General features: G+C 35.5%; 1 protein-coding gene across 2 annotated transcripts in view; it reads left to right on the forward strand.

Annotated features, from left to right (window-relative positions):
• TAOK1 (TAO kinase 1) overlaps positions 1-16394 on the forward strand; it is a 158350-nt gene that overhangs the window by 52341 nt on the left and 89615 nt on the right. Inside the window, exon 2 of one of the 2 annotated variants that reach the window (XM_038548342.1) lies at positions 5663-5884. In XM_038548342.1, the coding sequence (XP_038404270.1) occupies positions 5753-5884 (132 nt within the window). In that variant the 5' untranslated portion in view covers positions 5663-5752. Of the gene's footprint in view, positions 1-5659; positions 5885-16394 lie in introns of both variants that reach the window. The other variant, XM_038548341.1, reaches the window with a different exon arrangement.

Consider the following 16394-nt stretch of genomic DNA (forward strand, 5'->3'; position numbering starts at 1 on the left):
TTTAATCTCTGTTGTGCAACTGAGCCCATACAATGAGGTTTTTTTTTTTTTTTTCTTTTTTTTTTTTTAAGTAAGTAACATGCCCAACATGGGTTTTGAACTCATAACTCCAAGGTCAAGAGTTGCGTGCTCTACAGACTGTGCAGGAGTTGCTTGCCCTACATACAGACTGTGCCAGCCAGGCACCCCTCATTTATGATACTGAGTTTTTTATGTGATTCTTTTTTTTTGTTTATTAATGAGAGACACAGGGAGAGAGGCAAAGACATATAGGCAGAGGGAGAGGCAGGTTCCCCATAGGGAACTGATTCAGGACTTGATCCCAGAACCCCAGGATCACACCCTGAGCTGAAGGCAGATAGATGCTTACCACCGAGTCACCGAGGTGCCCTTCTGTGTGATTTTTAAAAAAAATTTTGTATTTCTCTACTAAGAACTTAACGTCTTTTCAGTTGTTTCCATAGTGTTAACCTTACCTCATTTGTTATGGTTGTAATAACTGCTTTTTAAGTCTTTTTGTAATAATTCCAACATGAATCATCTCAAAATAGGCATCTGTTGGTCCTCTGTTCCCTTGATAATTTGTCATATTTACCAGTTTTGTGTGTGTGTGTGTGTGTGTGTGTGTGTGTGTGTGTGTTGTTTGTTTTTACATGTAGAGTAATTTTGGATTTTATCTTGGACACTGTGAATATTATGTTGTCATTTCTGAGTCCTATTAATATGCTCTAGAGAATGTTGATTTGTTTTCATTTTCAGTAGACACCAACTGGTTTAAATGGGAAGTTCTATCTCACTTTCTATAGGTGGTGGTTCCAGTATCAATTCTGTTTTCTTTTCTTTTTTTTTTTTTTTTTAAGATTTAAAAAAAATTTATTCATGAGAGACACAGAGACATAGGCAGAGGGGGAAGCAGGCTCCCTGCAGGGAGCCTGATTCAGAACTCGATCCCAGGACCCCAGGATCACTACCTGAGCCGAAGGCAGACACAACCACTGAGCCAACCAGGCATCCCTCAGTTCTATTTTCAAAACCTTTGCTGTGCTCTTTGGATTTGCCCTGAGCTATGCCTTTCAGTGATAGTATGAGACTTGGCAGTGGTTTATATTATAGATTAATTGTCTTTAGTGTAGCCTTCATTTCACTTGAGTCTACACAAGTGCAAATCAGTATTTGTTTTGGCTTATACCAAAAGAAAAGAATTAGAGATCTCTTTTCCATCTCTCTCTTGTCCACGATTTTCCTCCATACTCTTCAGTTTCCAGTGGCTATTTCCCTGTTCTTCTGATCAGAAAGACAAGTTTTTCCCTGAGCATTAAGACCTGTGCTTTGTACAAGTCTTCATAATGGGGCTACCCTTAAGTGAAGTGGGGAAAGGAAAGAGGAGTTTAAGAAAATAATGGGAATCCCCTTCATACTTTTTGGGTCAACAAGAACCCTGTTTTCCAATTTTTCTGGCCAAAGAGATAGGCTTTCTTATGTTTTGTTGTTGTTGTTGTTTGTTTTTCTGTTCCTAGGGCAGTGCAGTTCTGTGACTGAGGAGACAAAAGAGAAAATAATGGCTTTCCCCCTCCCAGTCTTTAGATCTCCTTTTTCTGGTCCTTTGGATGGAAAGAGGGGATTTGATTTCTTCAAGGGTTTTCTTGTCAGCACCCTGAACATAGTTCTGTAATTCAGGCTATAAGAGGTCAAAGCCAGGAATTAAAGAAGGGAAATATAATCTAAAACTCATGGCTGTACCCATCAAGTTTTAACTTCTCTCGCCAGTAATTTATATTACCTGTTTATGGAATGCTGATGTATATCCTTTGGCCGTTTATTTATATGTTGATGAATTAGCTACTTTCTAGTGATTTGAATAATATTTATATATTTAAGGAATATGCCTCCTTAATTGTGTTTGCTCTGAATGTTTCAGTTTTTGTGATTGACTCAAATTTTTTTGACATACAAAATTGTAAAATGCATTAGTCCTTTGTGAATTAAAAAAAAATGCTAATAGCCTTTTTTGGATGTTCTCCATAGTCAGAGTATGTATTCTTCTAGTTCTAAAAATGTTCTATTTTATTTCCCTCAAATTTAAAATGCAATGTAAATTTCTTAAAATTATAAAAGCAATTGCTATAAAAATTCAGATAATACAGATGTGTAGGCCAGCAATAATGCTTTTTATGGTTCTGCTTTATCCAAGAAAATATTAATATTTCAATACATATCCTTCTATACCTTGTTCATAAATTTGCACTATATAGAGAGTGCACACGTAAGAGAGTGTGTATATGGTACTTAGATTTTTATACATGTGTATATTGCACTTAGATTTAAGCCATTTAATTTTTTAAAGTTGTTAATTGAAGTATAATTTACACATAGTGAAATGCATCCATTTTAAGTGTTCAATTAGAGTTTTACAACTGAATAACATAATATAGTACATAATACAAGTGTATACACTAGTATTCTGTTATCCCTAGAAACTCCTTTGGGCCCTTTTGTCCTCCATACCCACCCTAAGTAACATTGGATATATTACTTGAGACTAATTTTGCCTATATGAGAATTTATCAGGGGAATCATTAAGTACGTACTCTTTTGTTTTTGGCTTCTTTTGCTGAGTGAACGGAATGTTTTTGATATTCATGTGTGTTTCTTCATGTGTCAGTAGTTTATTCCTGTTTATTGCTGTGAATAGTATTTCATTGTGTAAATATGCCACAATTCTATTATACATTTACTTGTTGAGAGGCATTTGTATTTGCAGTTTTGGACTGTTACGAATAAAACTATTATGTGCAAGTTTTTGTGTACCTGTGTTTTCTTTTCTTTGAATAAATGATTAGTTCAGGAATTGCTCCTTCATATAGTAAATATTTATTTTTCTTGATAAGCATCTGCTAAACAGTTTTCCAAAATGGTTGTACTGTTTTATACTCCCATTAGCGATATAATGATTTCCAGTTCTGACCTTGTGCCTTTATCATTTCTTATATTCTCTGTAAGTATCTTTGGCATGGATTCCTTAAAGTGGTATTTTTGTGTGAAATGATAAGTGCATATATGTTTTGGCTAGATTTTTCTCCTTAGGGTTTGCACTGTTTTATCATTACCGCTATTAATGGATGAGTGCATACGTATTTCCCTTCTACCGTACCATCAGCATGTGGTGAATTTTTGCGTTTCTGATAGATACAAATGAAATCTTAGTATAGTTTTAATTTATAGTTCTCTTACTTGAAGTGATTTGGAACATATTTTCGTATATTTAATAGTTAATTTTATTTTTTAAAGATTTTATTTATTTATTCATGAGAGATACAGAGAGAGAGAGAGAGAGAGAGAGAGGCAGAGACACAGGCAAAGGGAGAAGCAGGCTCCAAGCAGGGAGCCCGATGTGGGACTAGATCCCGGGTCTCCAGGATCATGCCCTGGGCAGAAGGCAGCGCTAAACCGCTGAGCCACCAGGGCTGCCTTAATGGTTGTTCAGATTTAAGCCATTTAATTTTTTAAAGTTTTTAATTTAATTCAAGATAGTCTTTTTTCTGTGAACTCACATATCTGCTGTATTTTTTCTCTGCTGTTTTTTGGAACATTTTGGATATTAAGGATATCAGATTGTTGGTTTTTTTCTTTCCTTTTTTTTTTAACTCTATATATTAGTGTTATTAACCCTTTGTAAACCTAAGTTTCAAGCTTTTTTTCCCCAAGTTTATCTTTTTTTTTTCTTTCTTTTTGTTTGGAGTGTCTTTTTCCATGACCACTCTTTCCAAGTTTTTTTTTTTTTAATATTGTTAAATATGTATCATTCTTTGTTATTATTGTTTTGGATTTGGATCATAAAGTTTCCTCTATCCCTGATTATGGAGGAACTTCTTTTATTTGTAGTTTCACTTTTTAAATTTTATTTTATTTATTTATTTTTTAAAGATTTATTTATTCATGAGAGAGAGAGAGAGAGAGGCAGAGAAACAGGCAGAGGGAGAAGCAGACTTCATGCAGGGAGCCTGATGCGGGACTCAATCCCGGGACTCCAGGATTACGCCCTGAGCTGAAGACAAATGCCCAACCACTGAGCCACCCAGGTGTTCCTTAAAATCTTATTTAAGTAATTTCCACACCCAGTGAGGGGCTCAAACTCATGACTCCAAGATCAAGAATCACATGCTCTTCTGAATGACCCAGCCAGTCGCCGAGTTTTATTTTTTAAATTTCTATTTCTGACCCATATGTAATTATGGTGTTCATTTTGAGGAACAGTTCTCATTTTATTTTTTGCCAAATAGTTATTGGAGTGTCCAAGCATCACTTAGGCAGTTTTTCCTCATTTATTTGGGATGCCTCTGAAGCCACTTAGCAGTAATGTTTAGATAAGATATGTGAGTGTAATAATTTTTATGTATATATTTTTTAAGATTTTATTTATTTATTCATGAGAGACAGAGAGAGAGGCAGAGACACAGACAGAGGGAGAAGCAGGCTCCACGCGGGGAGCTTGACGCGGGACTCAATCCCGGGTCTCCAGGATCACGCCCTGGGCTGAAGGCGGCGCTAAACTGCTGAGCCACCTGGGCTGCCCTATATTTCTTTTTCTAAATGGATTCTCAATTTTCTCAACATTTATTTTTTTCTCCTTTCGTTGTATGCTAAATTCCAAGACAGCCATATTTGAGTGTGTTGCTTGTCCTATTTTCAAGTATTCTAATGATGCCATAGTTATCTTTTAGTATTAGATAGTGTAAATGTTCAGTTCCCCCATTATTTATTTCTCTGATTTTCTGGAGTGTGCTAGCCCATTCTCGAAAATAGATTATTTTCATTGTACAGATTAGGAAAATGAGGCTACCTGAGCTCACAGTTTGTAAATAGTGTTGACAGGATTCATGTCCAGGCAGTTTTTCCAGAACCCAGGTTCTAAAGCCTCTCAGTTACGACAGCTATTTTTAAAAACCAGTAATCTGATACAAAGGAACTGATACCAGAACACCAGGGAGTTTACTGGTTATCTGTAGTATCTACTTATCTAATGATGCAGATTTGATAAAGGCCATATTTTAATGTGAATCAGGTTTATGGGGAAACAGTTGTCTGTGTGAAAATCATTATTTCTTCCATTGTAGTTTTCTTTGGACTGTCTGTATTAGAGTTGATTAAATACTGGCAAATGGTATCTGAAAGGAAAAGAAACATAACTTACTGAATTAAATATTTTGTGTATTTTCTTATATTTGAATATCATTAATAGATGAGAATCTTCCTGGTGTCAAAGACATACTATTGGTACATCTTAAGTTGTTAATGCAGATTTTTGATAGCTATGTGTTATCTCTTCTGATGCGTGCGCTGTATCTGGATTAGGTAAATCTTGAAGTATTGACATAGAAAGGCTTCTATGATATAAAGATTTGTTTACTTTTTAAAGTATACATACACTATTTACTTGTATACTATGGATATTAAGAATCTTTTTTTTTTTTAAAGTACCACAGGTAATTGTGATCATGAGCCAGATGAGGAACTACTATACTAGTAGACCATACTTCCTTCTCAGTGAAAATCTAGACCTGAGATAATTTTGTATATGCTGTCAGAAAATGATCTTATACTAATTATTCGTAGTAGCTTTTGCTTTTCCTGACTTTTTTCTTTTTTTATTTCTCTACAGTAGTTTATGCCAGTGTGGCTTCATTCATACAGATGAACCAAGGATTGGGATAGCAGTATAAAATTAGAATCAGAGAACTGATTGCCCAGCAGGATGCCATCAACTAACCGAGCGGGCAGCCTGAAGGACCCTGAAATTGCAGAGCTCTTCTTCAAAGAAGATCCAGAGAAGCTCTTTACAGATCTCAGAGAAATTGGCCATGGAAGCTTTGGAGCAGTGTATTTTGTAAGTGTTAAAGGCTTAATGTCAGTGACCAGCATTTACTTAATATTTAGTCCTGGCGAGTAAAAAACAATAATATAAAGAAACATAGGCAGTAGTCCGTTTTATAATCACCTGCATAGATGTATGTATATAATATGAAAGTAGATAGTTTTATTTATTGAGCTTCTTGGATTATTGAAAAAATGGGAAAGATTTTTATTTTGCTTTAACTTACATGTGGTTTGGCATTTTAGCACAGTAGTTTGAGGAGTCTAATGACTTGCATTACTATAGAATTAAATTTTTATAGAACACTGACTTCTGTAAAGTCTCATACGTAGTCAATTTTAGTGTTGAGGAATTCTAGGATTATTGTTTGACAGAAGCTATGTACCAAAGTCTTTTTTCTTGTGTGTATATGTGTGTGTGTTGTGCTAAAAGAATCCTCAAATTTACCATTTTAATCATTTTTAAATGTACAATTTGTGGTGTTAATTACGCTCACAATGTTGTACAACCATTACCACTATTTTCAAAACTTTTTTTTATCACCCCAAACAATAAGCTCTGTATTTATTTGCAATAACTTCTTCTCCCTCTACCTAATCTCTGATCTACTTTTTTCTATGAATTTGCCTATTGTAGATATTTCATATGAATGGAATCATACAATATTTGTACTTTTGTGACTAGCTTATATCGCTTAGGATACTGTATAGCTTAACACCTCACAGGTCAACCATGCTGTAGCATGTATCAGTACTTCATTCCTTTTTATAGCTGAATAATACCCCATTGTATAAATATACCATGGTTTGTTTATCCATTCATTTGTTGATGGACACTAGATTGTGTCCACCTTTTGACTATTGTGAATAAATGCTATAATGAACACTGGTGTACAAATATCTGTTTCAGTCACTGTTTTCAAATTTGAGTGTGTACCTAGGAGTGAAAAATACTAGATCACATTGTGATTTTAGGTTTAACTTTTTGAGGAACTGACAAACTGTACCATAGTGCTTGTACCCTGTTTCCATTCCCATCAGCAATTTACCAGAATTCGGATTATTCCATATCCTCACAAATGCCTGTTATTTTTTTATTACTTTGATTATAGCCATCCTACTCGTTGTGAAGTAGTAACTTGATGTTTTGATTTGTATTTTCCTATTACTAAAAATGTTCAGCATCTTTTCATGTGTTTATTAGTCATTTGTATATCTTCTTTGGAGAAATGTCTATTCAAATAGTTTGCCCATTTTAAAATTTGGGTTGTCTTTTTGTTGTGGAGTTGTAAGGGTTCTTTACGTATTCTTAATATTAAATCCTTAACCAGATACATGAATTGCAAATATTTTCTTCTGTTCTGTAGTTTATCTTTTCACTTTCTTGATAATGTCCTTTGATGTACAAAAGTTTTAAATTTGGATTAAATCCAATTGGTCTATTTTTGGTCATTGTTACTTATGCTCTAGGTGTTATATCTAAGAATCCATTGCTAAATCCAAGGTCATGAAGATTTACTTTTATGTTTTCTTTTAAGGGTTTTATGCTCTTAGCTCTTATTTACAGGTCATTGATTCACTTTGAGTTAATTTTTGCATATATTAATGGGGTAAAGGTCCAATTTCATTCTTTTGTATGTGGAAATTCATTTGTTCCAGTGCTCTCTATTGAAGAGACTATTCTTTCCCTGTTGAATTATCTTAACATCTTTGTGGAATCAATTGACCATATCGTATGGGTTTACTTCTGAACTCTCAGTTCTTTTCCATTTGTTGACATATCCATCTTTATGTTAGTATAATACTGTTTTGATTACTGTAGCTTTGTAGTAAGTTTGAGATCAGGGATAACTTTATTAATCTTTTTAAGGATAGTTTTAGCTATGTGGGGGTCCTTGGAATTCCATATAGATTTGGGAATCGGCTTTTCCTTTCTGCTGTTGGAACTTTGTTAGGGATTATTTAAATCCATAGATTATGCTTGGTAGTATGGCATCTTACTAAGTCTTAACTATCTGTGAACACAAGATGTTCTTCTAAACTTTTATTTAGGTCTTTAATTTTGTCAGCAATGTTTTATAGTTTTCAGTGTACAGTTGTACTTCATTGCTTAAATTTAGTCATTAGTATGTTATTTTAGCTGCTATGGTAAATGGATTTACTTTTTTAATTCCCTCTTAAAGAGATTGTTCATTTCTGGTATATAGAAACAAGTGATTTATGTGAATTGATTTTTACTCTAGTTTTGCTAAATTTATTAGCTCTAGTATCTTTCATGTGGATACTTTGGAATTCTGTATATAAGATCATGTCACTTGGGGCACCTGGGTGGCTCAATTGGTTAAGTGTCTACCTTTGGCTCAAGTCATGACCTCAGGGTCCTGATAACCTCAAGCCCCACGTCAGACACTCTGCTCAGCAAGAAGTCTGCTTCTCCCTCTTGCTCTCCCTCTGTGTGCTCCCTCTCTCTCTTTGTCTCCCTCAAAGAAAAAAAAAGATTAACCTTTAAAAAAAAAAGTATAAAAATTGTTTTATTTCTTCCTTTCTAATTTGGATGCTTTTTATTTGTTTTTATTATGTTTGTTCTAATTAGAACTTTGATGGCAGTGATGAAAGTGAGCATCCTTGTTCCGGATCTTAAATAGAAAGCTTTTTTCCATTTTTCATCATTGAGAATAATGTTATCTGTGGGGTTTTCGTAAATAATCTTTATCATATTGAAGATCTTTCTATTTGTAATTTTTTGAGTGTTTTTTTCATGAAAGTTTGTTGTACTCTTTTTTTTTTTGTACTCTGTTATATACCTTTTTGATATCGATTAAGATGATCATATGGTTTTTCTCCTTGGTTCTGTTAATGTAGTAAATTACATTATTGATATTGTTATATTGAACCACTCTTGCATTTCTGGGATAAATTCCACTTTGTCATGGTTTATAATCCTTTTATATAGGCTGTTGTTTTTGGTTTGATTGTACTTTGACTACATCTGTATTCATAAGAGATACTGTAATTTACTTATGATTTTCTTGGTCTAGTGTTTGTATCAGGCTAATACTGGCCTCATTGAGTTAGGAAGTGTTCTTTTATTTTTTGGAAGAGTTGGTGAAGAATTGTGTTAATTCTTCTTTAAATGTTTGCTAGAATTCACAGTGAAGGCATCTGGTTATAGACTTTGTTTTTTATTGCTCGTTCAGTGTTAACTTGTTAGAGGTCTGTTGCTATTTTTTATTTTCCTTTTTAAAGATTTTATTATTTGACAGAGAGCAAGAGAGCACATGCAGAGGGAAAGGGAGAAACAGGCTCCCCACTAAGCAGAGAGTCTGTCATGGAGCTCAATCCCAGGACCCTGGGATTATAATTTGAGTCAAGGACAGACGCTTAACCGACTGAGCCATCCAGGTGTCCCTATTTTTTATTTTCTTAAGTTACTTTATTTGTGGGTTCTAGGAATTTGTTTCATCTAGGTTATCTAATTTATTGGTATACAGTTGTGCATAGAAATGTCATATAACCCTTTTTATTTCTGTAGGTTGGTTGTAATGTTCCCACTCATACCTGGTTTTAGTTATTTAGTATTTTGGCTCTTCTCTCAAGAGAGCAAGAAAACACAAGCATGAGCAGCGGAAGGGACAGAGGGAGAAGGAGACTCCCCACTGAGCAGGAGCCTGATGTGGGGCCTGATCCCAAGATTCTGGGATCATGATCTTAGCCAAAGGCAGATGCTGAACTGACTAAGCTACGCAGGAGCTCCAAGATTCTCCCAGCTTTACTGGTAAAAGTCCCATGTCCTAGAAATCCCATAGTCCAAGGCGAAATGAGATAATTATTCATCCTACATATATCTATAACACATAGTTTTTATATGCCATTTAATTTTTATTTTTATTTATTTATTTGTTTGTTTATTAATTAATTAATTAATTAATTTAAAGATTTTATTATTTATTCATGAGAGATACAGAGAGAGAGAGGCAGAGACACAGGCAGAGGAAGAAGCAGGCTCCATGCAGGGAGCCTGATGTGGGACTCGATACCAGGACTCCAGGATCATGCCCTGGACCAAAGGGAGGCGCTAAACCACTGAGCCACCTAGGGATCCCGCCATTTAATTTTTAAAATGAGGATAGTGTCATTTATTTTTTAAAATTTTATGGTGCTACTTTTTTTATTTTTTAAGATTTTATTTATTTATTCATGAGAGACACACAGAAGAGAGGCAGAGATACAGGCAGAGGGAGAAGCAGGCTCCAGGCAGGGAGCCCGATGTGGGACTCGATCCCGGAACTCCAGGATCACGCCCTGGGCTGAAAGCAGGCGCTAAACCACTGAGCCACCCAAGGATCCCCAAGAAGACATCTTTTGGTGTAAAACATACGGATGGGGGAAAGTAGGTTAACTTTTTCATTGTTTAAAAATATACCACCATAAGCAAGTAAAAGATTTATATATAGGCATGTGTGGCTGGTTCAGTCAGAAGAGCATGCAACTCTTGATCTCAGGGTCATGAGTTCAAGCCCCATATTGAGTGTGGAGATTATTTAAATAAATAAATAAAAACTTAAATATATTTACATGCATATACTTCCTGTTGAGAAGTGAAATTGCAATACTTTATAAACCTGAACAGTTTCATCTGAAGGAATTGAGATGAAGATATTAAGTAGAGATATTTATTTTATTTATTTCGTGTTTTAGAAGATTTTATTTATTTTTTAGAGAGAGAGAGAGAACAAAAGAGTGAGAGAGCGTGTGCATGGGAGAGAGCACAAACAGGATGGGGGCAGAGAGAGAAAGGGAGAAGCGGACTCCCTGGTGAGCAAGGAGACCAATGCAGGGCTTGATCCCAGGACCCTGAGATCATGACCTGAGCCCAAAGGCAGATATTTAACTGACTGAGCCGCCCAGGCGCCCCACATAGAGATATTTTAAAATATTTTTTAAAAAGATTTTATTTTTCTAGAGCAGTGTTAGGTTCACAGCAAAATTGAAAGTACAGAAAGATCTCTTATCCTTTTCCTCACACATGCATAGCCTCCCTCATTACCAGTATCCTCTACCAGAATAGAACTGATCAACCAGGGATCCCTGGGTGGCTCAGTGGTTGAGCATCTGCCTTCGGCCCAAGGTGTGATCCTGGAGTCCCAGGATTGAGTCTCACATCGGGCTCCCTGCATGGAGCCTGCTTCTCTCTCTGCCTATGTCTCTGCCTTTCTCTCTCTCTCTCTGTGTCTCATGAATAAATAAGTAAAATCTTAAAAAAAAAACAAAACAAAACTGATCCACCTACATTGATGTAACATAATCACCATAGTGTACATTAAGATTCACTCTTAGTACCATACATTCTATGTGTTTAGTCAAATGTATGCTAAGTACCCATCATCATACAGAGTATTTTCACTGCCTTGAAAAAAACAAATTGTGTGGAGGTTTTTGTGTGGATATATTTTCACTTCCTTTGAGTAAATACTAAGGAGTGCCATTGTTGGACTGTATTGTAAAGTATGTTTAATTTTATAAGAAACCACCGAACTATCTTCCAAAAGGGCTGTACCATTTCGCATTTCTACCAGCAGTGAATGATGAGAGTTCTTGTTGCTCTGTATGCTCATTGGTACCAAAGGATACTATTGGTGTTTCAGATTTTGGCCATTCTAATTGTGTCTAGTATTGTATCTAATTGTTTTAATTTATATTTCCCTGATAATCATGATGTGAACCATCTTTATATATCTAATTTCCCATCTGTATGTTTTCCTTGGTAAGGTGTCAGGGTGTTAGGCCATTTTTTTTTTTTTTAAGGTTTTATTTATTTATTCAGGAGAGACAGAGAGAGAGCGGGGCAGAGACACAGGCAGAGGGAGAAGAAGGCTCCATGCAGGGAGCCCAATGTGGGACTTGATCCCAGGACCCCAGAATCACTCCCTGGGCCGAAGGCAGCCGCCAAACTGCTGAGCCACCCAGGCGTCCCTGTTAGGTCCATTTTTAAATTAGGTTGTGTGGGGGCACCTTACTGGCCCAGTAGGTAGAGCATGTGACTCTTGATCTCAGGGTTGTGAGTTCAAGCCTCTCATTGGATGTGAAGCCACTTAAAATTCAAAAAATTTTCTTAAAAAAAAAAATCAGGTTGTATATTTTCTTATTGTTGATTTTTTTTTTTTTTTTTTTTTTTTTTTTTTTGAATTTTAAGAGCCCGTTGGGTCCAGGGCTTTGCTTTATTGGGAAACTTTTGATTACTGATTCAATCTACTTACTACTTATAGTGATACTATTCACATTTTCTATTTCTTCATGGCTAATTTAGTCTTGGTAGGTTTTATATTTTTCAGAATTTGCCCTTTTCATCTAATTAATTGGTGTATAGTGGTTCATAGTACTCTCTTAAAATCCTTTTTATTTTAGAGTCAATAGTAATGTGCCCTTGTTAATTTCTGAGTTTAGTAATCTTTTTTCCTTAGGCCATCTAGTTAAAGGTTTGTCAGTTTTGTTGATTTTTTTGAAGAACCAACTTTTTATTTCATTGATTTTTTTCCCCTGTTTTTCTACTCTGTTTTATCTCTGCTTTAATCTTTATTTTTTCCTTCCTTCTGTTAAATTTGGGTTTAGTTTGTTCTTTTTCTAGTTCCTTAAATTGTAAAGTTAGGTTGCTGATTTGAGAATCTCTTTTTTGTGGGTCCATAGCTATAAATTTCCTCCTGAGCGCTTCTTTTACTTGACCCCGTAAGTTTTGGTATATTCTATTTTTGTTTTCATTCAACTAGGTATTTCTAATTTCCTTTGTGATTTCTTTTTCAATCCATTGGTTCTTGAGAAGTAGGTTGTTTAATTTCCACAACTTTGTGAATTTTGTAGTTTTCCTTTTTTTTTTTTTTTTTTAATGAAAATGGGGAGGGAGAGAGAAATGTGGGGCTCAATCTTACAACCCTGAGATTATGACCTGAGCCAAAAGCAAGAGTCAGGTGCTTAACCAGCTGAGCTACCCAGACATCCTTAGTTTTCCTTTTTTGTAATTTCTAACTTCATCCCATTGAGATCAGAGAATATTCTTTGTATATCTGTCTTTTTAAATTTTTTGAGACTTGATTTTTTCCTTAATATATGGCCTTTCCTGGAACATGTCCTGTGTGCCCTTGAGAAGAATGTGTATTTTCTTGTTGGGTAGAGTGTTCTGTATATGTATATTCAATCTAGTTGGTTTATTGTGTTCTCGTTTCTTTGCTTCTGTCTGGTTGTTCTCTTTTATGAGTGGGGTATTAAAGTCTCCAACATCATTGAAGAACTGTTAATATCTCTTCAATTCTGTCAATTTTTGCTTCATATATTTTAATGACCTGTTATTAGGTATTATAAAATGTTTATAATTGTTATATCTTCTTGCTGTATTGAACTTTTATTAGTATATAATAATAATCTTTGTCTTTTATAACCTTATATGACTTAAAAGTCTTTTGATGTATAAGTCTTTTTGTGGACTCAGTTTTTCATTCCTCTTAAATACCTAGGGTGGAATTGTCAGATCATAGGCAGGTATATATGTTTAGTTTTATGACCAATTACCAGACTTCTTCATTAAGTAAAAATTTTACACTTGCATCAACAGTATATGAGAATTCCATTTGCTTCATATTCTGCTAACATTAAGTGTTGAGTCTTTAATTTGAGTCATTCTGGTGGGTGTGTTATAGTATTTCGATAAGGTTTTAACATACATTTCCTTGATGATTGGTGATATAGAGTACTTTTTCATAGACTTAATGGCCATTCACATATCTTTAAGAAGTGTGTGTTGAAATGTTTTTCCCAGTTTTTTAAAACTTGGTTTTTTTTCTTTTTGAGTTGTATGAGTTCTTTTGTATATCTTGGATAGTTATCAATTTTATGTATTTTGTGAATATTTTGTCCCAGCACTGGAAAATTACATATTTTCTGTACTTTGTTGGGTGTAATGATCTATGCATGTCGAGTAGATAACATACATTGATTATAGTCTTGAGCTCTTTTGCATCCTTTCTGATTTATTTGTTTTTGATGTGCATGTTCTATCAGCAACTCAAAAATGTATTTTAAAATCTCTACTGATTGTGGATTTGTCTTTTTTTTTTTTCTTTTTAGCTGTCTCTTCATGCATTTCTAGGCTGATTTATTAGGAATATACAAATTTCAGATTATCGTGTCTTCTTGTTGAATTGTCCCATTATCATTACAAAATTTCAGTCTTTTCATAGTATTTCTTGCTTTGAAATCTACTTTGATATTAATCACACATCTTTCTTTGGCAAGTGCTTGCCTGGTAGTTCTTTTTCCATCCTTTTTCACTCACTGTTTCTGGAACCTTACATTTAAAGTGTTTCTTGGAGCACCTGGGTGGCTTGCTTGGTTAAGCATCGAACTCTTGATTTTGGCTTAGGTCATGATCTCCGGGTTACAAGATTGAGCCCTTGCGTGGGGCTCCACATTTGGTGTAGAGCTTGCTTAAGATTCTCTTCCCCTCTTCCTCTGCCCCCCAAAACATAAATTAAAAATATAAAATATTTCTCATCTTTGTTGTCTTCACCCCCCGAATTTTTTCACATTTATTGTGATGTGATTAATGTATAAAATTGTGTAAGTTTAAGCTGTACAGTGTATTGATTTGATATATTTATATATTGCAAAATGATAACCACTATATCATTAGGTAACACCTCCTTCCTGTCACATAATTATCGTTTCCTTTTTGTATTGAAAACATTTAAGATCTACTCTCTTAGCAACTTTCAAGGATCTAATATAGTATTATTAGCTGTAATCACCATGCTATACATTAAATTCCCAGAACTTGTTAATCTTATAACTGGAAATGTATACCCTTTGACCAATATCTGCCCATTTCCTCCCACCTCTCAACCCTTGGTAACCATTATTCTAGTTTCTTGGAGTGCAGCTTCTTTAGATTCTAAATATACAGTATTTGTCTTTTTCTTTTTAAGTTTATTTATTTAAGCAGTTTGCATCCAACATGAGGCTCCCAACTCATGACCCTGAGATTAAGAGTCCTGTGTTCATCTGACTGATCCAGCCAGGTGCCCTGTATTTGCCTTTTTCTGTCTTATTTAACTTAGCATAATGCACTCAAGTTTCATCCAAGTTGTTTAGTTTTGTGAACTTGTTAAACATTTTAGATACTAACTCCTTATCAGATATGTGATTTGCAAATGTTTTCTTCCATTCCATCGATTGCCTTTTCATTTTGTTTTGCTGTGTGTCTTTTTAATTTAACTTAGCCCACTTACTTATTTTTGCCTTTTTTTTTTTTAAAGATTTTATTTATTCATAGAGACCGAGAGAGAGAGAAAGAGAGAGAGGCAGAAACACAGGCAGAGGGAGAAGCAGGCTCCATGCGGGGAGCCCAATGTGGGACTCTATCCCAGGTCCCCAGGATCACGCCCCGGACTGCAGGCGGCACTAAACCGCTGCACCACTGGGGCTGCCCATATTTTTGCCTTTGTTTCTTGTGCTTTGGGATCCTATCTAGAAAATTGCTGCCAACAACAAAGTAAGGAACTTTTTCTTTTTCATTTGTTTTAATGGAGGTTTTTTGTTCATTTATATTTTATGCAATTACTGCTTATAGTTGGGCATAAGTCTTTTTTGTATTTGATTTCTGTTTTTTAGTGAGCTCTATGCCCAGTGTGGGTCTTGAACTCCCCACCCTGAGATCATGAGTCTCATGTTTTACCAACTGAGCCAGCCAGGCACCCCTGTTCTTGCCATCTTTTGAATTAATCAAGAGTTTGTTATTATTGTTGTAAATTTAGGTTTTATTCAGGTGTGGGGACACCAACAGATCAGGTATCAAGATCAGGTGATTACAGGAAAGGTTTGTTATACTCAACAGGTCCAAGAGAAGAGGGCATGCCAGGCCAGAGGGGGGCGTCTGCAGAAGCACTGGTGTCAGTGAGGAGGCAGAGGAAGCAAGGGAAAAACATGGACAAGAGCACTTATTGTGGTTTCTATGGCAAGAAACAAGTGAGGCAGGTAGGCAAGTTTAGGATTGTGTAGGGTTTTGTTTTTTGTTTTTTTTTAAGATTTTATTTATTTGAGAGAGAGAGCAGGATGGGAGGATGGGCAGAAGGAGAGGGAGAAGCAGAGCTCTCCGCTAAGCAGGGAGCCCTGACATGGGGCTCAATCTCACAACAGGGGGATTACAATCTGAGCCAAAACCAAGAGTCAGATTTTCAAACAATTGAGCCACCTAGGAGCCCCTGCAGATTTTTGAGCTGTTGCTTTTCAGCTCCCTTTTTTGAGATGATACGCTGTAAGTCTGTTTTGGAAGCTCCTGTTTCTGGCTTCTGTCTCCTTAGCCTGGCTTTCTCCTTGGACTCTTATTTTTCTGTACCACAAATTCAGGGATGAAGCTGGAGTAAATTTATAGCTCACTTTGTAGGTTGTCTTCTCTCAAGCGTTCTGGTCTCTCTCAAGCATTCTAGTGTCTCAAGCCTTCCCTGCATTTGTTGCTCTTCAGTAGTTTCATGCGGTTG

This window comes from Canis lupus, chromosome 9, assembly GCF_011100685.1.
Source record: "Canis lupus familiaris isolate Mischka breed German Shepherd chromosome 9, alternate assembly UU_Cfam_GSD_1.0, whole genome shotgun sequence".
In the NCBI taxonomy this organism is placed as follows: Eukaryota; Metazoa; Chordata; class Mammalia; order Carnivora; family Canidae; genus Canis; species Canis lupus.